Here is a 24,712-nt window from a genome sequence, read left to right on the forward strand (position 1 = left end):
GCTTTGTGTGTTCGAGCGGTTTGCTTATGTCAAAGTTGTGAACAGAGTGCCGCATGGTGGCGGTAGGGTTATGGTATGGGCAGGCATAAGCTACGCACAACGAACACAATTGTGTTTTATCAATGGCAATTTGAATGCACAAAAATACCGTGATGAGACCCTGACACAAATTTTTTTTTTAAAGATATCTGTGCCCAACAAATGCATATCTGTATTCCCAGTCATTTGAAGTCAATAGATTAGGGCCTAATGAATGTATTTCATTTGACAGATTTTCTCAAACTGTAACCCAGTAAAAAAAGATTTGAAAAGTTGCATGTTGCATTTATATTTTTGATCAGTATATTTCAGCAAGGTTGAAGTGTTATGATTGAGCTAGTTTGATACATGACTATTACATTCTATGCTGTCTTTTTGTACCTCTAACCATTTCATATAGTTGACGAGTAATAATGCAACAGATGACATAATTGCATATATATATATACACACACAGTGAGGGAAAAAAGTATTTGATCCCCTGCTGATTTTGTACGTTTGCCTACTGACCAAGAAATGATCAGTCTATAATTTTAATGGTAGGTTTATTTGAACAAACAGAATAACAAAAAAATCCAGAACAACGCATGTCAAAAATGTTACAAACTGATTTGCCTTATGAGGGAAATAAGTATTTGACCCCTCTGCAACACGTTACTTAGTACTTGGTGGCAAAACCCTTGTTGGCAATCACAGAGTCATTCGTTTCTCGTAGTTGGCCACCAGGTTTGCACACATCTCAGGAGGGATTTTGTCCCACTCCTCTTTGCAGATCTTCTCCAAGTCATTAAGGTTGAGGTTGACGTTTGGCAACTTGAACCTTCAGCTACCTCCGCAGATTTTCTATGGAATTAAGGTCTGGAGACTGGCTAGGCCTCTCCAGGACCTTAATGTGCTTATTCTTGAGCCACTTCTTTGTTGCCTTGGCCTTGTGTTTGGGGTCATTGTCATGCTGGAATACCCATCCACGACCCATTTTCAATGCCCTGGCTGGGGGAAGGAGGTTCTCACCCAAGATTTGACGGTACATGGCCCCGTCCATTGTCCCTTTGATACGGTGAAGTTGTCCTTTCCCCTTAGCAGAAAAACACCCCCAAAGCATAATAATGTTTCCACCTCCATGTTTGACGTTGGGGACGATTCTTGGGGTCATAGGCAGCATTCCTCCTCCAAACACGGCGAGTTGAGTTGATGCCAAAGAGCTCCATTTTGGTCTCATCTGACCACAACACTTTCACCCAGTTGTCCTCTGAATCATTCAGATGTTCATTGGCAAACTTCAGACGGGCATGTATATGTGCTTTCTTGAGCAGGGGGACCTTGCGGGTGCTGCAGGATTTCAGTCCTTCACTTCTTTCATGTTTTCTTGGTGACTATGGTCCCAGCTGCCTTGAGATCATTGACAAGATCCTCCCGTGTAGTTCTGGGCTGATTCCTCAGCGTTCTCATGATCATTGCAACTCCACGAGGTGAGATCTTGCATGGAGCCCCAGGCCAAAGGAGATTGACAATTCTTGTGCGTTTTTCATTTGCGAATGGATTTGCAAATCGCTGTTGTCACTTTCTCACCAAGCTGCTTGGCGATGGTCTTGTAGCCCATTCCAGCCTTGTGTAGGTCTACAATCTTGTCCCTGACATCCTTGGAGAGCTCTTGGCCATGGTGGAGAGTTTGGAATCTGATTGATTGCTTCTGTGGACAGGTGTCTTTTATACAGGTAACAAACTGAGATTAGGAGCACTCCCTTTAAGTGTGCTCTTGATCTCAGCTCGTTACCTGTATAAAAGACACCTGGGGGCCAGAAATCTTTCTGATTGAGAGGGGGTCAAATACTTATTTCCCTCATTAAAATGCAAATCAATTTAACATTTTTGACATGTGTTTTTCTGGATCTCTCACTGTTACAATAAACCTACCATTAAAATGATACTGATCATTTCTTTGTCAGTGGGCAAACGTACAAAATCAGCAGGGGATCCAATACTTTTTCCGCCTCGCATATACAAAAAAGTATATATAGTATTTACACAAATACATCCTGTAGCTCCCACTGACAGTATTTGACATTAACAATAATTGTCTATGGACTTGTTCGCTCCAATCTACCAGACTGGTTTACCTGTTGATTGAACCACTGCAGGAAAAGGCTGAGTATTTAGAACAACAGTGCTATCTAGTGGGGAATGAGACAAAAAAAATGTTTAGGGGTCAGTTTGAGCCTTGAAGTGGAGTTGTGTGACTATAGAAAATGAAAAACATTCAGAGGATCTGTAGTGCAAAACATTGAAGACGATTTTTATTGGTTCACAGTTAAACACAAGCAACTGCTTTTAAGAACTTAGTTTTTTCAAAATCTCCAGCTCCAAAAGGAATCCCAGTTCAAGCTTTACATTCAGTCCACGCTTGATTGTACCTTCTATCTTGGGTTTGTTGTAGCCCCTACTACTATACTGTTGGCATTAAAGTGGATTGTTGAACATGCTTTAGATAGCAAGGCAGAGGAAATAACAGCTGAAGTTCACAGTGGACAACAGGATTTATGACCATTTAAACACATGGAAGAACCCAAAAGAAAGAGGCAATTCTGACTGTCATTGGTCAGTAGGACCAATAAGAATCAATTGGCAGAGACTTGTTTTTTCTTTTCAGACTCACTGTAGCTATGACAAGAGGATGACACATGCAAACCTTTTATACAGCAATCAGCCCTTTTGAGAGACACCCAGATACCGAACTAGAATAGGAGCACTTGGTGAGGTCAATGAGTCATTTTGAAATGGTTGTATTCTATATCTGGTAAATGTTTGGCACCATCTTTCTGTACACTTTCGGTTAGTGAACTCAAACAGAAAATACTGCTGCACACAGGTTGATGTACTGCAAATGATTTGTCAGAATTAACATAACAAGTCTGATTTAAAGTCAAGATAAGTGGTTATCAGCAACATTAGTTGCAGAAAGTTACAAGTACTTTAAGTATCATATTTGTCACTACTCATAAAAAAACATTTCTAAATGATTGCAACATGACTTAAACAAACTTGCATGCATGCATACACACTCTCCCTCTTCAACGCATACTCAAGGTCATTTCTGTCAGGAACATAATGAAACCAGCATGGAAAAAAAGCAATCCTCCTCCTATATTTTATCTACAATGAAACAGTCAAACTCCCACGTTCCTCCCCAAGCATAGCAGAGGAGTTGGACTCATTGACAACAATCTCATACTTGGCACAGCTCCTCCCCAAGCCTGGAGGATCACACCACCCCAACCCACCTCCTTCACACATCATCAGTACAGGTGCTCAAGACAATAGCCAACCAAAACCAGGCTTTCATAACCATCCCTTTCTCACACTCTACAAGACTAATACATACGAATGAAAAGGCCCTCTCATACTTTTCTTAGTGTTTTATACTCGTCTAACTTGTTTTGAACCCAATATGGTGTATTCTTATAACTTCAAACAACAAATTTGGAACTAGGGTCTCTATTTATATGAAATTGTTTCCGGAAAAAATAACTCCCAGCTGTCTAAGTATATAAAATGCCTAAGTATAACTGCAGTCAGACCAGATAGATAATGTGGTCTCTGCTGGTAGATTGTAAAATGATCTTATTTAAACCTTCCTTCATTCCCATCTTTACATCTGGGATTAAATCAATCAGTGGTTCAAATCCTGTTGTCCACTTGAGGGAATGGGATAACACTGAATTTAACAGAGCTTTGTCTTCAACTCTTACGGTTCTACTGCTTGTAGCTCTTGCTCCAGACAACCTCTTCTCTCGCAGTTTGGTGTCTCTTTAACTGTGCTCTTGTTGTGTTTCGTTGTAGTCCATGATCCTAAATTGCTGTTGCTGTCTGGTTTGTGCTTCGCTGGCCACTGCCCCTCCCCTTGCTCCTCCCATTTCCCTCGTAGGACTCTCCTGCTTGATAGCCCTTTGCCTGGTTTCAGGTGGGTGCTCCTTGGCAGGCACAGTGAGAGGGGCCCCTACTATAGAGGCAGGGACAAGGGTAGGGGTAGGGGTTGGGACAGGGGCAGAGACAGGACATGTCAGAGCATTCCCCAGTGGGGGAAATAAGGGCTCCACACACAGCTCAGTCTTCAGGCCCTGTGAAAGGCCGGCCAGGTGGGGGGGCTTCTCGTCACACTGGCTTTCGCTCTTGTTCCGGAACAGCTCCCGCGCCCTCATGCCCAGGAAGCTGTTGGCGCTGGGGTAGGAGCCAACGGTGAGGGGGACGGCGCCAGGGGGCAGCGGGGTGGCCAGCGGGGCATGGGGATGGGAAAAAGAGGGCTCCACAAGGAGAGGCGGGGGGATGTCCTGGGTGCTGCTGGCAGAGTTGACAGGGGGAGCTTTAGGAGGGTTGTTCGCCTTTGGTTGCCCTGGCAATAAAGTGCTGCCGTTGCCCCGTGGGGACTGATATGGTCTGCTGTCATCAGACCACTCATTGGTCCCCAATGTGACAGGTCCATCTGGTTCCATGATACTGCCATTACCATAGCGACAGAGGAAAACATGGAGGGTGATTACTTTAATATACATTTGGCTTCCAATGGCACAAATACACATTTCTGCATGTGAATTCACAGCAATAAAATAAGAAAATGTAACTAACAGTTTGACTGCCATCTTACCAAGAGTCTATAGGAGGGCCAGGATCGGAACTGCTGCCCCCTGCTGCTGAGGGTGTGGCAAGGCAGGCATGACCCTCCATCTCTAGTCTGCTATAGAGGTGCAGCAGCTCCGTTTGCAGGAGCTGCGTCGCTCTCCTCTGGGCCTGGTACCTGCTCTCTGACGCCTGCAGCTCGCCCCTGCACAGACCGATGGATATGTTCATATCACACACTTACAGAGACAAGCTGCTATGCTAACACACACATTTGTACAGAAAAACACAATCCAACTGCTTTGATGCAAATAAGTCTGAGGCCTTTTCCACCTCTAAACCCAGAGCGCACATACTTGGCCTGGCCCTTGACATCCTCCAGGAACTTCTTCTGCTCCACGATGAGGTGTTCCTTCTTGGTGAGCTGAGTCTCCAGCTCGCCCACTCTCTGCTGCGCTGCCTCCAGCTTCTGGCCCTGCTGCAGCAGGCTTTGCCTCAGCCGCTCAACCTCCTTCCCCCAGGACGCCTGCACCATCTGGGCCTCCTGCAGGGATAAAGAGATGGTGGTGGCGACAGGGGACTGTAAACTAGTTTGGTATCTATAAGTTGTTGGTCTTTTCCAAATACATACATATGGGAACAGGCCTCAGACAACTTTTACTACAATGGAACACAATATGGAAGACAGGTATTCTCACATGGTGGTTACAGAAAGAGAAATCCATAGCAACTTTTCACTGATTCAGATTCTACACATGCTCTACTATCGAGTCGGTTATTTCCCCCCCCCCGTCGGTGGCCCTTGGCCCCCCCTACCTTGGTGTTGTCTGATCCCGTGTGCTGCTGCTGCTGCAGTACATCCAGCTTGTGGGCCTCCCCCAGGAGCAGCAGCTGCTTGTTCAAGAAACTCATCTGCTGCTGGGTGCTCTCACTGGTGCTCAGCTGAAGGACACACATAACCAATCAGAAGGGCGACAAACCCCACAAAGCCCTCTGTTTGGTTGATTTATGGAAACCAAAACACCAAGCTTCTTAGTCCTTTAATCTATGCACATAAAGACTGATACTTTACAGAGCAGAGCAAGTAGAGCTAGGTGAAGTGCCTCACCTTGATGGTCATCTGGTTGAGAAGGTGCCCTGTGTGACACACCTTGTTGTTGGCTCTCTGTAGATCTGCCTCCAGGTCATTCATCTTCTTCTGATACTCATTCAACAGACTCTGGAGAGGACATTCCAGAGCAGAGATAATTCAACACAGTGCATGGAAGACTTGATATACGGTATTGTGTGTGTGTAAATGTGGTCATGCGTCTACCTGCAGCTCCTGGTTCTTGGTGTAGTAGTCGTCCCGGCCCTGTTGTAGCTGGCGGACCTGGCTGTGTAGTCTGGTGACCACGGTCTCTCGGTCGTCCCACAGCTGTCTGCAGCGCTGCTGCTCCACCTGCAGACTCTCCTTCAGAGTCACCACGTCCACACGCTGCAGGTTTAGCTGGTCCTTCTGCAGGCATACACACAAAACAGGGAGCCAGGATGACACACCACTCACTGTTTCTGAAGTAATCTACAATGTCATATGATTTAATAAAACAGGTTCTCTCTCCACCATATGCAACAGAGGAAAACCTACAATACTCTACTGAACCCTCACATGCATGTGTGAGTGAGTATAACCAAGTCAGCGAGTGAAATGGGTCAAGAGCAGGCGCCTGATTCTTTCGGATTCTTTGAATGATAACCACTTTGGCAGTCAGGGAGGTTGGAATCTCCAAACAGATTTGTGCTGGTTCTGAGAAGCTACGGGACGAATCCAGGGAAGGGAGGAGTGTTCATTACCATAGCGTTGTTCTGCTCTTCCAGTGCAGTGGCGTTGATGACGCGGCGCAGTAGACGTCGGTTGCGGACGGCGTGCTGCTCCCTCTTGTAGCGCTCGTACAGCAGCTGGCTGTGCAGCAGGAGCAGCTGGCTACGCAACGTGTGCAGCTCGTCCAGCGGAGCAGAGCCTGGGGCAGGGAGGACAGGCACACAGAGGGTTAATGACCAGGAAAATGGTGTGGTCATAGACAGATAAATCAGGATAATAGACTATTTACACGGAGTGTACCAAACATTACGAACACTTAATATTGAGTTGCTTGATTGTATTGCTGAACTTATTTCTGATTATTCCTACTCACAGTTCCATCTCTCCCTCTACTGCTATTATGGGCTAAAATATCTTGGACATTGATTATTCATCATCTTTTAGTAAAGCTGTATGAGAAGTGCACTCTATGTAGTCAAACGAACAGAGGAAAGAGGGGACTGAGTAGGTGTACATAAAATAAACTGCCAGATAACATTATGAGAATTTTACACCGAGGCCTCAGTCCTCCCGGGAGCTCTTGGTGGGGTTGACTTCACAATCACTTATACATTACTTCTAGAAGTTGTATAACCAGGGGATCTTATTCAATTCCAATATTTGGCAAGCGGAGAGGTAGTTTTGGCCCAGACAAGGCTGTTATACAGTGATCAGCAGCTGGAGATGGTTAAGACAGAGCCCCTTGTACCCATCCAGGGAGGATCGGATTCTCATATAGCATCTAGGATCATGTGAACTCTGCTTGTCTTTATTATTGCTATTCTACCTCCAAGGTACTTAATGAGTCCAGGTTTTTTCCAGGATCCAGGAAAAGGGGCTTAGCTGGATAGCGTGTTTTTGGAATATTTTATACAAAAATTCTCCATGACTGTCCAGCTTTTACTTTGGTGATTGTTAGTTCTCAAAGATGATATTAGAGAAGAAAAAAAAATGTCCATATCCTTTCTACATACTTTATATCAGGTTTTAGTGTTTAAGTTTACTGAAAGCGTTTCCATCCCGAAAATGTATAATAATAAAACAAACGTTTCAGAAGCCCACCAAAGGATTTCAATGGCAGAAAAGTGTGAGCATATTGTCAAATGCCCTCGGTTTCTGCATGATGTAGGAAAACTACATTGTAGTCATTGTATGGTAAACACATCATGAGGCCTAAATAGCCTGAAAGCTTTCAGAGATCCCCTGTTGCATTAGCTAGTCCAGTGCTCTGGTGCTGGTTCTATACCTCCAAAATGTGTCCAGTCAGCTGACTTGCTTGGCAAAGGTAATCTGTAAGAGAAAAAAAACAGGGGCAGCTCAACAGGGGCAGCATTGGGACAGTACATCAGACCCCATATAAAAAGACCCGAATGGTAGATCCCAGCCTTCTCGACCCATCTGGGCTTGGACACACTTGTGTGTGTGTGTGTGTAGGCCCTCTGTCCCAGTGAATTACATCCCTCAAACAGGGTATGGCCAGCCATTCATCTTTGGGGAAGATACTAAAGAGGTGGGGGGGGGAAACGTGCAAAGCCAGATAGTTCTGCACAGAACGCCAACTCTGCTGACACGGTCTCTGCTGTTGTATTATTGGTTTAGGAGCGAGGACTGTGTGTGTGTGTGTGTGTGTGTGTGTGTGTGTGTAGGAGGGGAGTGGAGTGTGTCAGACAAAGCCTGTAGTTCTCCACTGAGCATTTCCTGTGGGCTAGGGCAGTGGACTGGAAAGAACCCAGCCCAATTCCACACAGTGAGGTTCACATCACATACACTCCGTCTTCCCCTTGCGTCCAACACATACAGCACACAGAAACCCATGTTCTTGGACTAGGTACTAAGACAACCCATTAATGGTTTTGATAGAGACTGATTGGCATAAAATTGATCAGACAGTTGTGACCGGATAGATATTAAAAGCTGGGCCCCTCACCTCTTGAGCACCTTGTCGTGGGTGTCGCTGCCCTGCTGAACAAGGTGATCTAGCACCTCCAGGGGGGAAGCATTCACCATCCCCTCGCCCTCCTCCTCCTCCCTGTCCTCCAGTCCCTCCTGCTGCTGGCACATCCTCTCCAGGGCAGCTCTGCCCCGGGCTTCCGACGTCCTCCTCCCAACGAAGAGGGATGCAGCCCGGGGCAGAGCTAGGTCAAACAGGGCCTCGTAGGGCAGGGAGGGGTTCTTCATTGGGCGGCTTGGCGAGAAAAGGCCACTGAACTTGGCCACCTCGTCCTCCAGGGCAGAGAGGCTCTGGTGGAGAGGGTGTTGGATAGGGCTGAAAGGACACACGGGTTCAATAGACCAGGACTGGTCCAGGGCCGAGCCCCTACTACTGTCCCCACCTCCACCAATAGCCCCCTGGGTATTCTCCAATGCATTGTCTGAGGTCGACACAGCATTGTGGGGATCCTGGGGCGGCACGGGGCCGCCCAGTGGGGGGTTGGGCAGGGGCTTCTCCTGGGTACCTGTCAGGGTCTCGGTGGTGTGGTAGAACGGGGAATCAAAGACCCTCAGGCCGGCCAAGTCCTGCATGTCCTCCGTGATTTTCAGGAGCTCCTCTGAGATGGCAGCTGGTGAGTTTTTGGAGAAGTAAAACGGGAGACATGAGGCTTGTAGTGGAACAGGCTTTTGAGTCATTGGTGACTATTTCTATGAAATGTACACACACAAAAGTATATGGACACAGCTTCAAATTAGTGGATTCGGCTAGTTAAGCCACACCCGTTACTGACAGGTGTATAAAATCGAGCACACAGGCACGCAATCTCCATAGACAAACATTGGCAATAGAATGGCCTCACTGAAGAGCTTAGTGACTTTCAACATGACACCGTCATAGGATTCCACCTTTCCAACAGGTCAGTTCGTCAAATGTCTGCCCTGCTAGTGCTGCCCCGGTCAACTGTAAGTGCCGTTATTGTGAAGTGGAAATATCTAGAGGCAACAACGGCTCAGCCGCGAATTTGTTGGCCACACAAGCTCACAGAACGGGACCGCCGAGTGCTGAAGCGTGTAAAAATTGTCTGTCCTTGGTTACAACACACACACACACACGAGTTCCAAAAGGCATCTGGAAGCAACGTCAGCACAAGAACTGCTCAAGAACTGCTCGTTGGGAGCAGACACACACAAGCCTAAGATAACCATGTGCAATGCCAAGCGTCAGCTGGAGTGGTGTAAAGCTTGGACTCTGGAGCAGTGAAAACGCGTTCTCTGGAGTGATGAATCACACTTCACTATCTGGCAGTCCAACAGATGAATCTGGGTTTGGCAGATGCCAGGAGAACGCTACCTTCCCCAATGCATAGTGCCAACTGTCAAGTTTGGTGGAGGAGGAATAATGGTCTGGGGCTGTTTTTCCAGGCCCCTTAGTTCCGGTAAAGAAAAATCTTAGCGCTACAGCACACAATGCCATTCTAGAAGATTGGACTCTGGAGCAACTTGGTGACAAAAGTTTGGGGAAGATTCTTTCCTGTTTCAGTATGACAATTCCCCTGTGCACGAAGCGAGTTCCATACAGAAATGGTTTGTTGAGTTCGGTGTGGAAGAACTTGACTGGCCTGCACAGAGTCCTGACCTTGGCTGCTTCTACAGGGTGGCCCCATCGAACATGGGGCCACCCATGAATTGGAATGCTAACTGCAAGCCAGGCCTAATATCAGTGCCCGACCTCATGACTGAATGGAAGCAAGTCCCCGCAGCAATGTCCCAACATCTAGTGGAAAGCCTTCCCATAAGAGTGGAGGCTGTTATAGCAAAGGGGAACGTCTCCATATCAATGCCCATGATTTTGGAATGAGATGGTCGACGAGCAGTGTCCACATACTTTTGGTCATGTAGTGTATATGGTTCACTCTCATTCAACTGAAATGTTATGTCAACCTCATTTAGACCAGCTCACTCCCATTCTCAATCATTGTACTCACTCTCTTCCCTCTCCTTCTCTGTCCTCTGCTGAAGCTCCTGATCCTTCATAAAGACTGACAGCGTCTTGGAAACGGTCTCACCACCACCACCATCTAGTATGCAAAAGACAGCCAATAAAAATTGTTTTATGTAAAACAGAGAACATGGACTGACAATGTTTAAAAACCAAGGACTTTGTAAAAAGCATACAAATTGTAATATCCATTTCCATTTTTTTCATGACGACTGACCTCTGTTGATGACTTCTCCCCCCTTTTCAGGATCTCTGATTGGTTCCTGCCTCACCAGGCTGGGTTTGGCTGCTTCTACAGGGTGACCATCCTGAAAATGAACAGTTGTGTTATTCAGAAGTTTTTATTTAACAAGGAAGTCCTCCCAAGTTCTCTACTTACTACACTACAAAAGGCCAGAATGCCCATTGTGGGAATTGATGTCATACTGTACCTTCTGTGGTGGACTGGTGGTGTTGGAGAGCAGGGGAGCAGGGATAGGGAAATCAGAGGGGGTGTGGTGCGGAGAGGAGGTGGCAGGAGTGCTGGAGGCAGGCGTGCCTTTGCCACCTGCTGACAGAGCCCAGCAATTAGAAGAAAATAACAACCAAAATGTCATGTAGGATTAACACTAGAACTGTTAAAGCAGTCATTTTCACTGCTCATTAATATATATTTAACACTGTCATTTTTTAAGTTCCCCTCCATCCTGGACTTTTCCTGAATAAGTCTACATACGGTCAGTGTTAGAATATTAATTTCAAAGTTAGAACCAGTTTTAGGATGGCATGCAATTTTTATTAAATGGTTTTCCCACGTTGACCCTGCAAAAAAAAGTTACAAAATAAAATAGGGCCTGCCCAGCTGATAATCGGCCCGTTAACGGCCTCGAAACTATAACGAAAATAATTTCACACATAACAGATGAAAAATATGAAGTAAAGTTTGATGGGGGAGAATGGGTGACTTGATGAGAGAGAGAAAGCGAACAATGCCTAATTATGTAATCACCAATTGTGAATGAACAGGGCGGGCCATTCTATTGTATTGATCCATTGAAATTACACTGAACAAAAATAAAACGCAACATGTTACAATAAAGACTTCTGAGTTACAGTTCATATGAAAGGAAACAGTCAATTGACAAATTTATTGGGCCCTAATCTATGGATTTCACATGAATAAGAAACACAGATATGCATATGTTTTTTTTTGTTTTAAGTAGGGGCGTAAATCAGAAAACCAGTCAGTATTTGGTGTGACCACCATTTGCCTCATGCAGCATGACACATCACCTTCGCAGAGTTGATCAGGCTGTTGATTGTGGCCTGTGGAATGTTGTCCCACTCCTCTTCAAATGGCTGTGCGAAGTTGCTGGATATTGGCGGGAATAGGAACACGCTGTCGTACACGTCGATCCAGAGCATCCCAAACATGGTCAATGGGTGACATGTCTGGTGAGTATGCCAGGCCATGCAATAACTAACATTTTCAGCTTCCAGGAATTCTATACAGATCCTTGAAATGGGGTTATGCATTATCACGCTGAAACATGTGATGGCGGCAGATGAATGGCACAACAATGGGCCTCAGGATCTTGTCATGTGCATTGATTTTTATGTATTTGTTGTCCGTAGCTTATGCCTGCCCAGATCACAACCTCACCATGGGGCACTCGGTTCACAACGTTGACATCAGCAAACCGCTGGCCCACATGATGCCATTCACGCTGCCACAGTCGATAACCGGGATTCATCTGTGAAGAGCATACTTCACCCACGTGCCATCGAAGGTGAGCCTTAGCCCACTGAAGTTGGTTGTGATGCTGAACTGCAGTCAGGTAAAGACCCTGGTTAGGATGACGAGCACGCAGATGAGCTTCCCCGAGACGGTTTCTGACAGTTTGTACAGAAATTCTTTGATTGGGCAAACAGTTTCCTCAGCTGTCCGGGTGGCTGGTCTCAGACGATCCGCAGGTGAAGAAAGCCGGATGTGAAGGTCCTGGGCTGGCATGGTTATATGTGGTCTGCGCTTGTGAGGCCGGTTGGATATACTGCCAAATTCTCTAAAACAACATTGGGAGGTAGCTTATGGTAAAGAAATTAATATTCAATCCTTTGGACCGTTCATTTTGGTGTTTGGGGTATTTTATTTATAAAAAAAGTGTTACCGTGTTCCAACACCTATGCTTTCAAGTTGTAACTAAACACAGTCCACAGAAATGTTTTATTGAACACCTGATTAAAACTGTTTAGTTTTTACATAATCCTACTGTATTACTTTAAAAACAAATAAATGTATTCTAATGTTACCCAAGGCCTTCATAAACACAACCAAATGATTAATTTTGCAATAGCATATATGAAATATATTAATTACACTGTTAGAATGGTGCAGTCAGGGGGGGTCCAATCGAGGCGCAGCAGTTCTAGTGTTAATAACAAAAAAATCCCCCCCTATCAAATCTATTTAAAGCACACATGCGGTAATATGCCTTTTAGACTATTCCAGCTTTAAATCGGTTTAATAGAGAAACTGGTTCCACAACACATTTTTGAAGTGTAAAGAGACATTTCTGGTATCAAATCTGACATTCCCAAGCCACTTCGAGGTAGTGTGGGACACTTCTTCACCACATTACCCCCGCTGACTGGTATAGTATAAAGGCAATTGCTTTCCAATGCCAGTCTATTTCTATGGTGCAGACACGCATAAAGTGTGAAGGTGGCTAATTTAAGAGTACTGTCTAACAAAACAGAGGGTGTTATTTAATGGAAGCCAGGTAGAGTCTGGAATTCCCCTGGGCAGCCGTCTAGGCCCCTTACTTTTTTCAAACTTAACTAAATACATACCACTGGCATTGAGTAAATCCAGTGTGTCTACGTATGTAGATTACTACACAGCGAGTGAAATCACTGGAACACTTAAGAGCTGCAGTTAGATTTAGAATGAGTGGCAAGGAATAAGTTAAACCTAAATATAAAAAAAAATAAAAGCATTGTATTTGGGACAAATCATTCACTAAACCACAACAATCTTGTAATAAATCATTTGGAAATTGAGCAAGATGAGGTGACTGAACCACTTGGAGTAACCCTGGATTGTGTACTGTCATGGTCAAAACATGTTGATACAACAGTACCTGAGATGGGGAGAAATCTGTCCATATAAAGCCCTGCTCTGCCTTTTTAACGAGGCAGGACCAACAGGCTCTAGTTGTCACACCTGAATTACTGTTCAGTCGTGTGGTCAGGTGCCACAAAGAGGGACCTCGGAAAATTACAATTGGCTCAGAACAGGGCAGCATGGCTGGCCCTTAAATGTACACGGAAAGCTAACAATAATATACATTTAAAATCCCTCATGGCTCAAAGTGGCAGAGGGATTAACTTCATCACTACTTGTTTTTTGTAAGAAGTGTTGACATGCTGAATGCACTGAGGTGTCTGTATAAACTACTAGCACACAGCCATGCATACCCCACAAGACATGCCACCAGAGGTCTCTTCATAATCCCCAAGTCCAGAACAGACTATGGGAGGCACAGAGTACTACATAGAGCCATGACTACATGGAACTCTATTTCACATCAGGTAACTGATGCAAGCAGTAGAATCAGATTTTTTTTTAAACATAAAAATATACCTTATGGAAAAGCGGGAACTGTGGACACACACACACGGATGTTGTATTGTAAATATGTGATCGTGGAGTATTTTATTTGACCTTTAACTAGATAAGAACAAATTCTTATTTTCAATGACGGCCTAGGAACAGTGAGTTAACTGCGTTGTTCAGGGGCAGAACGACAGATTTTTACCTCGTCAGCTCGGGGATTCAATCTTGCAACCTTTCGGTTACTAGTCCAATGCTCTAACCACTAGGCTACCTGCCACCCTATAGTAGTGGCCTGAGGGAACACATTAAATGTATTGGGTAAAATGTTAAAGTTTAAACTATTACGACATTTCATAACTGCCTTAACGTTGCAGAGTAGGTGCTGCCATGGCAGGAACTAATGGGGATCCATAATAAAACCCAGGAAGAGTGGGTGCTGCCATGGCAGGAACTAATGGGGATCCATAATAAAACCCAGGAAGAGTAGGTGCTGCCATGGCAGGAACTAATGGGGATCCATAATAAAATCCAGGAAGAGTAGGTGCTGCCATGGCAGGAACTAATGGGGATCCTTAATAAACCCCAGGAAGAGTAGGTGCTGCCATGGCAGGAACTAATGGGGATCCTTAATAAACCCCAGGAAGAGTAGGTGCTGCCATGGAAGGAACTAATGGGGATCCTTAATCAATAGAAATAGTGTAAACAGAAAAGACAGATTGTACGTCATAGTATAAAGCTGTAAAGACACATGTTGGGATCATTTTCTACAGCATATCATACAAATCAATATTGTTTATTCAATCTATATCAATCCCACAACACTTAATTCAGTCAAGGGAACCATTAGTTATCGACCTGATAAAGATCAGCAAAAAATAAATACTGAGCTATTTTGTATGCAAAAAAAGGGGGGGGGGAAATTATATTTTATGCTAACACAACTGCTCAGAGAAATATTTTGTAGTCAAACTTATTGGCACCCCTGTTTTCAACACACCCTGCGAGGGTAAAGACAAACCTTTTCTCAAATCTTTTATGAGATTGGAGAACACATTGGGAGGGATATTAGACTATTGGTCCTGCAGGGGCCCTTGTTAAGGTCAACAGCATCATGAACTTTACCAAGTAGCCAAAAAGCTGGTTGCCTCTTCCAGGAGGATGACACTTGGCCGCAAGTGAATCTTTCAACAAGACAATCATCCCAAGCACTAATCAAAATCCAAAGAAATGGTTAATTGTCCATAAAAAAATAAAATCTCAGTCTCCGGACTTGAACCCCATTGTAAACCTGTGGTTTGAATTGAAGAGGGCAGTCCATAAGAACAGATGAAGGATATCAAGGATCTGGAAAGATTCTGTATGGAGGAATGGTCTAAGATCCCTCCCAATGTGTTCTCATATCTAATAAAACATTTATCGCAAGGGGAGGGTGTTAGTTTACTGAAAGCAGGAGAGGCAATCATTTCAACCCATATATTTTGTATTACTTGTTAATGGACCTGACTATGTTGTAATAGTTGAATGATCCCTTGTCACCTGATGTGCTGTGGACACGGGGGCCTGGGAGGTGAGAGGCACTGTGGGAGAGCTCTTGGTTGGGTGACATGCCCCTAGAGGAAGGGGGAGTGGCCATGCCACACTGGGAGGAAGGGCTCCAAAGTTCCTTTACCCCACAGGTGGAGTCGAGTTCACAGCTAGAGTTCTATAGGAAGACATTCAATGTTACAGGTTAAGTGATAATTGCACATAATTATACTGAAATGTTTGATAATGACAGATGTAGTATACTACAAAATTGTATCTGTAAATTAGGTTAGTGTTTTCCAGGATCTCAGTTTCCTACCGACGAATCCTCAGACAGACCCAGAGGGCTGAACACCAGAACCCCCTGCGTGGGTGGCTCACAAAGAGAGGGACAGACAGTGTCGCCAGGGCAACCAGCTCCTGTGACAGACCATAGTAGAGTGGCAGGGCGGGGGCATGTTTTCCGCTTTCTAAGGCCTGACACCACCGCCCGCGCCGATGATTCAAAGCCCCACCCACCCACCCAGAAGCACTCCCTCCCACCACTCCTCTCTGAAATAAAGGGGGCGATTCATAGGCCCAGAGAGGGGGGGGGGTGCAGTGGGATCAGGGACAATTGACTAACCAGCATCTGACACAGCCAATATATCAAGTGTAAACAAACTCTGCAAACCAAGAAGTGAATTAGAGAAGAAGCAGCAGATAGCAGTGGCTACCCACTCAGGCTGACAGTCTCCAACAAATCCTGTTTCCATCTAGGGACTAATCTGGACAATTACTATAGGTCAGTGCAGTGAAATATTGTGCAACAGAAATGCTGTGTGACTTTGTTACCTGACTTCTGGAGGTCTGGGGGCTGCGATACAAGGACTGTGTCCCTGGGAGAGGGGCCAGGGACAGGGGAGGTGGCAGTGGCTGGCGGGGGGTAGAGAAAGGGGTTGAAGAGGAGCTTCCTGTGGGGAGGAGAGGAAAATAATAAAATCAGTCTGACTCACTGACTACCATATCCATGTGTTAAATCTTCCATTCATTCACCATTATTATCAACAACACCATCACCTCATGACAAGTCATAATTACACTCCAACTAACACGTCTGGCAGCCAAACAACATTAGACACATTTCAGATGATTAATAGTCTGAGCATTCACGTGACTCAGAAAAACAGAACACATTTTAGACATGAACAATGAACAGTGAGAACACCAATCAAACTTATGACATTCCTATCCACCAATGGGAGGTGAGGGAGGGGGGTGTGTTCTCACCGTAGCTGTTGTGGAAGTCTGTGTAGGGGCTGGAGACGGACTCTTGTGGCCGAAGCTCTGGGTGGGGGTAGAAGTTCCCGGGCATGGTCGCATAGCCCTCCTCACACGACGCCTCCTTGGGGTCCAGAGACACTTTGGCACACTCTATAACGATGTCATGAATCTCAAACTTTTTCCACCTGCAGAGGTCCAGCATGGTCAATCACATTGAGGAAAACTATGTAATAATATTAATCTCTAATTTGTCAGCAGATAAGATATTTTTTGGGTTGACAGAATATGGTGCAAAAACAAGTGAGTGAAGCTGGAGAGCTGTGATTGACTGACCTGGTGGGATCAAGCTCATGGTCTTTAGTTCCAGTCACTAGTTCTGGATGTATACGGACATGTTCCAGCATTGGCTGCAAAATACATTAAAAAAATATTGGGGAAAACACAAAGGATTAGATCAATTTCTATGGGTAGAACATCTTCCTGAAGCCAAAATCAATAGAATACAAATCTAAATTAAAGATTGCTCAAAATCTCAACTCTTTCACCTTCACCACTTCCTCAAAGGTGTCCACGTTCTCCTTCATGTTGTAGTGGGAGCGCAGGTAGGACACAAAGTTGCAGGGGTACATGCCGTAGAGACGGTGGAAGAGCGAGTAGATACTGGCGTGTAGGTGGATGAGGTACACCTCGGAGATGTGCCCTGGGGGAAGCAAGAGTAACATGATGTCAGGTCAGAGGCAGTGTGAACCAAAACAGTCCATCTAAAACCATGCCTGGCTCTCAACCATTTTCAATATTTTTATTGTCTTCTATCTTAATAAAATAGCTCCTCGGAGTCTTTTCTCAGGGATTACCTGGGTTCTTCAGGTTCCAGGAAGCTAGGCGACCAAAGATGTCAAAGAACTCATACAGGTGTTGTTTGCCAGCGTGGGGGATCATGGGGAGCAGAGTGATCAAGACCAGGACTCCAGTTATGAGGACCACCACGTCTAAATCCGTCTGTACACAACGGGAAGAAAAACACTCAACATTAGCATACATATGAAAGATGTCCAGGACACTCGATTTAATAAGCTTGTGCTTCCAGGTATTTTTTTTTATTTTTAACAAAAGCCATCTATATAGGAGACCTCTGTGGCCAATGGCCCATCTGTCCCTCTTACCTTGAGGCATTTAAGCAGTGAGAGAAGCAGCGGGTAGCGGGCGATCTTGTGGATCCAGGACGGCTGCTTGCGGACCACATGGCCTAGCAGGGTGAGGGTAGGCAGCCGGCAGGCCTGTTTGGTCATACACTCGTTCATCTTGTCCAGTAGGTGCTGTGGTGGGTAAATTAAAAACATTGAGCTATAAGACAATCATATGTATTCATTGTTTCACAATGCATGAGTTTAAGTTATTGAATTAACATCTGATGAAAAATGGGGTTACAGTCTCTTGCAATATAAGGTGATGGTGGGGTTCGGCAGATCTCACCTTATCATGTGGCTCTCTGACTGAGGAGAGAATATGAATGGCCTGGGCCGAATTAGTCTCCAGGAAGTAGTCCACCAGTCCATTCAGCAGCATGGCCCCTCGCTCTGCACAGAGAGGAGGGAATAATTAACATAGTCCCAACATCCACATTATGGTCCACAATATGGCTGCATAATTGAAATGACCAGAGCCCTCTAAAACAATCAGAGTACAGGATACAAGGTTGACTGACCAAGTCCAAAAACAACTTATTAAAAAGCCAAGTTCTCACCAGTGCTGAGATGCTCATTGATAAGGCCTTTAATCTCCTCCAATTGGTGGATGTCGGAGGACTCCAGGAGAGGGAGGAGGTCCCCTACGTTGGGCTGCTCTCTCGCCATGGTGACAGTGGTGGAGGGGGAGGTGGTGGTAGGAGGGGGTGTCTCTCACAGTGTCCTGCCTGGAGGGCTCCCTGAGCCTCCGGCCAATACAGTCTCCAGGCACCACTACAGGACAGGGCAAGCAACAGGACAGGGTCAAACCTGACTCAACACAAGTCAGAGAACTTCAGTGATATGGAGGTTATTAGATACAACTTCACACTGCCGGGATTCTAGAAAAGCATCAATTGTATTAACATATGATTATGACCCTTGTAAAGCCTAAATCTAAAAAAAAGTCACAGCGCACAGACAAAATTAAGGAAAATGTCAATGTTATTAATGACACTTATCCTACTGTAGCTAGATACATAATGGTATCATTAGGCTTGTTACAATGCATCTCCCAATTGCTAAGGGTATATACGTAAAAGGCCACCGATAGGTACAGTGTGCTTTTGATATTGCCATGAGAAATCTAGCACAATAGTTGTTTCAAAGCAGTGAAACACTGACAAATTCTAATACATTTCTCAGACCCCACTTGGCCCAATGGAACAGACAAAAACACAATCTTAGTCATCTCTGTGCCCACAACTTAAACAACCATGCTTAATACAAGAGTCAGAGAAAATAATCTCCTCTCCAGCTAACAGCGGTTTGTCATAATATTCTGAGCGTTCACAGAATCTCTCTCCGTCTCAGTGACTCAACCTTTCAAAGGAAAAGAGGCCAAAGGAGGCATCCAAATCTCCAGCTGCAAGTGGGCATAAATATTTATGATAGGCAGGTCAATATCACCCGGATGTCAATCACCCATTAAAAGGTTGCTGGATCGAATCCCCGAGCTGACAAGGTACAAATCTGTTATTCTGCCCCTGAGCAAGGCAGTTAACCCACTGTTCCCCGGGCGCTGAAGATGTGGATGTCGATTAAGGCAGCCACCGCACCTCTGATTCCGAGGGGTTGGGTTAAATGCGGAAGACACAATTCAGTTGAAAAACAGCAAGCATGTTATTGTTTTCTTAAATCCTAGTCCCATTCCAATGCCTAGCCTATTTCTGACACTCCATCTTGAAACTAGGCTACTCCGTTTTAATCTTTATGGTGTCAGTGTGTGGCCCTGCTGAGAAGAAAGTTTGACAGGCAGGCACAACTGTTAGCCTATAGACTACTCTGTTACTGAGGCTCTCCCCCACTAGTCTCCAAAGGTATCAATTAGCTCCTTGGTCTTAGCATTGATCTAGGGTTTTAATATTTGTTTTACTTTATTTAACTAGGCAAGCCAATTAAGAACAAATTATTATTTATGTTGGCCTACACCGGCCAACTATGGGACTCCCAATCACAGCCGGTTGTGATAAAGCCTGGATTTGAACCAGGGTGTCTGTAGTGACGCCTCTAGCACAGAGATGCAGTGCCTTAGACCGCTGCACCACTCGGGAGCCTAACGGGTGTGTTGAATTGAATTAGGGTGTTTTCAGTCAGTGGCACAACCAGGAACAACCCTCGGAGTGACCTCAAGCAGCAGCAGCTCTGGAGAACACAAAGAGCCTTTATGCAGCCCCATGCACTTCCATGTAAACACTGGAAATTACATTTGGCTGTGTGCAAGCCGTTAAGCGCCACCCTCATTCTCTCACAAATCATTTCACAAACAAAATCAATTTGAAGCCTTAGGCTAGATCTATGGACTCAACTGGACTAGGATTTTATAATAATTCTGTCATTGATCCCTAGTCCTAACCACAATCTGCAACAATGGACCTGATTTTTTAAAATGTCACCTTTATTTAAACAGGTAGGAGAGTTGAGAACAAGTCCTCATTTACAACTGCGACCTGGCCAAGATAAAGCAAAGCAGTGTGACAAAAACAACACCGAGTTACACATGGAATTAACAAACGTACAGTCAATAACACAATAGAAAAATCTGTATACAGTGTTTGCAAATGAAGTAAGGAGGTAAAGCAATAAATAGGCCATAGTGGCAAAGTAATTACAATTTAGCAATTTACACTGGAGTGATATGTGCAGATGAGGATGTGCAAGTAGATATACTGGTGTGCAAAAGAGCAGAACAACTAAAACAAATATGGGGATGAGGTAGGTAGTTGGTTGGATGGGCTATTTACAGATTGCAGCTGTACACAGCCAGCGATCGGTAAGCTGCTCAGGTCGCAGTGGTATATGGGGCTTTGGTGACAAAATGGATGGCACTGTGATAGCCTACATCCAATTTGCTGAATAGAGTGTTGGAGGCTATTTTGTAAATGACGTCGCCGAAGTCAAGGATCGGTAGGATAGTCAGTTTTACGAGGGTGTGTTTGGCAGCATGAGTGAAGGAGGCTTTGTTGCGGAATAGGAAGCAGAATCTGTTTAATTTTGGATGTCTGGAAGGAGAGTTTACAGTCTAACTAGTCACCTAGGTATTTGTAGTTGTCCACATATTCTAAGTCAGAACCGTCCAGAGTAGTGATGCTAGTCGGGCGGGTGCAGGCAGTGATCGGTTGAAGAGGATGCATTTCATTTTACTAGCATTTAAGAGCAGTTGGAGGCCCTCGGAAGGAATGTTGAATGGCATTGTAGCTTGTCTGGAGGTTTGTTAACAGTGTCCAAAGAAGGGCCAGATCTATATAGACTAGATGTCGACCGATTATGATTTTTCAACGCCGACACCGATTATTGGAGGACCAAAAAAGGCCGATATCCATTAATCGGCCGATGTTTTGTATTTGTAATAATGACAATTACAACGATATTGAATGAACACTTATTTTAACTTAATATAATACATCAATAACATCAATTTAGCCTCAAATAAATAATGAAAAATGTTCAATTTGGTTTAAATAATGCAAAAACAAAGTTTTGGAGAAGAAAGTAAAAGTGCAATATGTGCTATGTAAGAAAGCTAACGTTTCAGTTCCTTGCTCAGAACATATGAAAGCTGGTGGTTCCTTTTAACATGAGTCTTCAATATTCCCAGGTAAGACGTTTTAGATTGTAGTTATTATAGGACTACTTCCCTCTATACCATTTGTATTTCATTAACCTTTGACTATTGGATGTTCTTATAGGCACTTTAGTATTGCCAGTATAACAGTATAGCTTCCGTCCTTCTCCTCGCTCCTCCCTGGGCTCGAACCAGGAACACAACAGCCACCCTCGAAGCAGCGTTACCCATGCAGAGCAAGGGGAACAACCACTCCAAGTCTAAGAGCGACTGATGTTTGAAATGCTATTAGCGTGCACCACGGTAACTAGCTAGCCATTTCACATCGGTTACACCAGCCTCATCTCGGGAGTTGATAGGCTTGAAGTCATAAGCAGCGCAATGCTTGACGCACAACGAAGAGCTGCTGGCAAAATGCACACAAGTGCTGTTTGAATGAATGCTTACGAGCCTGTGGCTGCCTACCACCACTCAGTCAGATACTTGTATGCTCAGTCAGATTATATGCAATGCAGGACACGCTAGATAAACTAGTAATATCATCAACCATGTGTAGTTAACTACTGATTATGATTGATTTTTATAAGTTAGGTTTAATGCTAGCTAGCAACTTACCTTGGCTTACTGCATTCGCGTAACAGGCAGTCTCCTTGTGGAGTGCAACAAGAGGCAGGTGGTTATAGCGTTGGACTAGTTAACTGTAAGGTTGCAAGATTGGATCCCCTGAGCTGACAAGGTGAAAATCTGTCGTTCTGCCCCTGAACGAGGCAGTTAGCCCACCATTCCGAGGCCGTCATTGAAAATAAGAATGTGTTCTTAACTGACTTGCCTAGTTAAATAAAGATTAAATAAGTGTTTAAAATAAAATAAACATTTTTTTTTTTAAGTCTGTGTCCAAAAATACCGATTGTTATGAAAACTTCGGCCCTAATTAATAGGCCATTCCGATTAATCGGTCAACCTCTAATACAGAATGGTGTCGTCTGCGTAGAGGTGGATCAAGGAATCATCCGCAGCAAGAGCGACATCATTGATGTATACAGAGAAGAGTCGGCCTGAGAATTGAACCCTGTGGCACCCCCAGAGACTGCCAGAGGTCCGGACAACAGGCCCACCGATTTGACACACTGAACTCAATTTGAGAAGTAGTTAGTGAACCAGACGAGGCAGTCATTAGATAAACCACGGTTCTTGAGTCTGCCAATAAGAATACGGGGATTGACCGAGTCGAAAGCCTTGGCCAGGTCGATGAAGACGGCTGCACAGTACTATCTTTTATCGATGGCAGTTATGATATCGGTTAGGACCTTGAGAGTGGCTGAGGTGCACCCGTGACCAGCTCGGAAACTGGATTTGCATAGCGGAGAAGGTACGGTGGGATTTGAAATGATCAGTGATCTGTTTGTTCACTTGGCTTTCGAAGAATTTAGAAAAGGCAGGGCAGGATAGATATAGGTCTGTAACAGTTTGGGTCTAAAGTGTCTCCCCCTTTGAAGAGGGGGGGTGACTGCAGCCGCTTTCCAATCTTGAAAGTCTCAGACGATACAAAAGAAAGGATGGACAGACTAGTAATAGGAGTTGCAACAATGGCAGTGGATAATTTTAGGAAGAGAGGGTCCAGGTTGTCTAGCCCAGCTGATTTGTACAGGTCCAGGCTTTGCAGCTTTCTTAGAACATCAGCTGTCTGGATTTGGGTGAAGGGGGGGGGGGCTTAGGCCAGTTTATGCAGCGGGTGGACTTTACAGTGTCCCAAAACTTTTGTAATTAGTGCTGCAGGATGCAAATTTCTGTTTGAAAAAGCTAGCCTTTGCTTTCCTAACTGACTGTGTATATTGGTTCCTGACTTCCCTGAAAAGTTGCATTGCAGGAACTATTCGATGCCAGTGCTCAGGAAGGAGGATAATGAGTTAGTCTATTGCACTAAATAGCCAACTGCAAAGGGACACCCTATCTAGCCTAGTAATGCAACTTGTATCATAATTTAGAGGTGTATAGTAGCTACATACCAAATACACTATGATATTCATTTTTATTTACGGTTGCATATGATGAATTACCTATGACCATCTAGTTATACAACAGAATATGCCTACAAGTAGGAATGTGCTGTAATATAAAATGCAATGAGATATAACGTTAGCTAGCTAAATTAGTACCTGACGCCTACGCCCCAAGCTTTTCTCAAAATGTGATACTGAAAGCAGCTGCAAGATTGCAAGAAGTTGCAGCTGAATACAACAAATGTATCTAGCTAGCGAACGTTACATCATTCACCTGTAACTGGCCATGTAAAAATCACTCTGCAGTCAAAAGCAAACTAGCCAAGAATTCTCAACTACAGTATCGAGGAGTTGAGTATTATTGGCTAAACGCTAGCTAGTTGCGTCGCCAGCAAGCAGACTACTGTAGCTAGCTAACGTTATCTGGAATGACCACTTACTGTCGTAAACAACTCAGGGGGAACAATGGGCAGGGCTCGGTTTGTTGTATCCGAGTATCTTACATTAGTTAATCTTGGCAAGCTGAAAACTATTTCAAAAGATGCATGGTCATGAAAGTAGCTAACTAGCTATGACTCAAACCATTATTGTCATAGTCTACAGAAATAGAATTAACGTTAGCTGACAGTCCAAAAAAAGTCATTATAAACAGCTACGGCGAAGGGAAACTAAACATGCATTTGACAGTCATGAAAGAACATCAGAAACACATAATAATACCCACGCCTTATATTAATGACATTTTAACATCTGAAATTCAGCATTATATATTTAAGTACCTCAATACATGGACCTGTTTACCTGTCAGAGTCGCTGCACTCCACAGGGCGCCGCCATCTTGAACACCTCACAGCCCCTTCCTCTGCAAGCAGCCTCCGCTGACTCGCACGCAAAGTAATCCCTGAGACATTCAGACTCTGCAGTTGCACACTATTTATCTAAATAACGCTACAGCTACGCTTATTCAAATTGTTCCATTCTGCTGTAATCATATTTTAGTGCACCAAACGACTAATTTCCTCACTCTACGAGAAATTAAGCATTGTTTTTCTCAGGTGGAGGGATGAGTTTATATGTAATGCGTTTTCGCGTGACTCAGGTAGTGAGCGCATGCGCTCAAC

General features: G+C 44.6%; 1 protein-coding gene across 4 annotated transcripts; it reads right to left on the reverse strand.

Moving 5' to 3' along the window:
- Positions 1-2,306: 2,306 nt before the first annotated feature.
- On the reverse strand, positions 2,307-24,712 carry LOC110509856 (hamartin). 4 transcript variants are annotated; one of them, XM_021591019.3, is made up of 22 exons: positions 24,393-24,712; positions 18,548-18,761; positions 18,277-18,380; positions 17,967-18,119; positions 17,658-17,802; positions 17,349-17,503; positions 17,137-17,210; positions 16,810-16,988; positions 16,375-16,493; positions 15,553-15,718; positions 10,853-10,968; positions 10,639-10,729; positions 10,408-10,500; positions 8,418-9,051; positions 7,737-7,780; positions 6,484-6,650; positions 5,966-6,148; positions 5,759-5,869; positions 5,467-5,592; positions 5,007-5,194; positions 4,679-4,855; positions 2,307-4,530 (listed from the first exon to the last, which is right to left on the reverse strand). In XM_021591019.3, exons 2-22 carry the CDS (start codon positions 18,654-18,656, stop codon positions 3,846-3,848), a joined length of 3,819 nt encoding a protein of 1,272 aa, XP_021446694.2. In that variant the 5' UTR covers positions 18,657-18,761; positions 24,393-24,712; the 3' UTR covers positions 2,307-3,845. The 4 variants fall into 4 exon arrangements, with proteins under 4 accessions (XP_021446694.2, XP_021446690.2, XP_090082971.1 ...); XM_021591015.3 differs by having other exon boundaries at positions 10,853-10,971; XM_090226845.1 differs by having other exon boundaries at positions 24,371-24,461.

Source organism: Oncorhynchus mykiss, chromosome 29 (assembly GCF_057628025.1).
Source record: "Oncorhynchus mykiss isolate SJ-2025 chromosome 29, ASM5762802v1, whole genome shotgun sequence".
Taxonomy (NCBI): domain Eukaryota; kingdom Metazoa; phylum Chordata; class Actinopteri; order Salmoniformes; family Salmonidae; genus Oncorhynchus; species Oncorhynchus mykiss.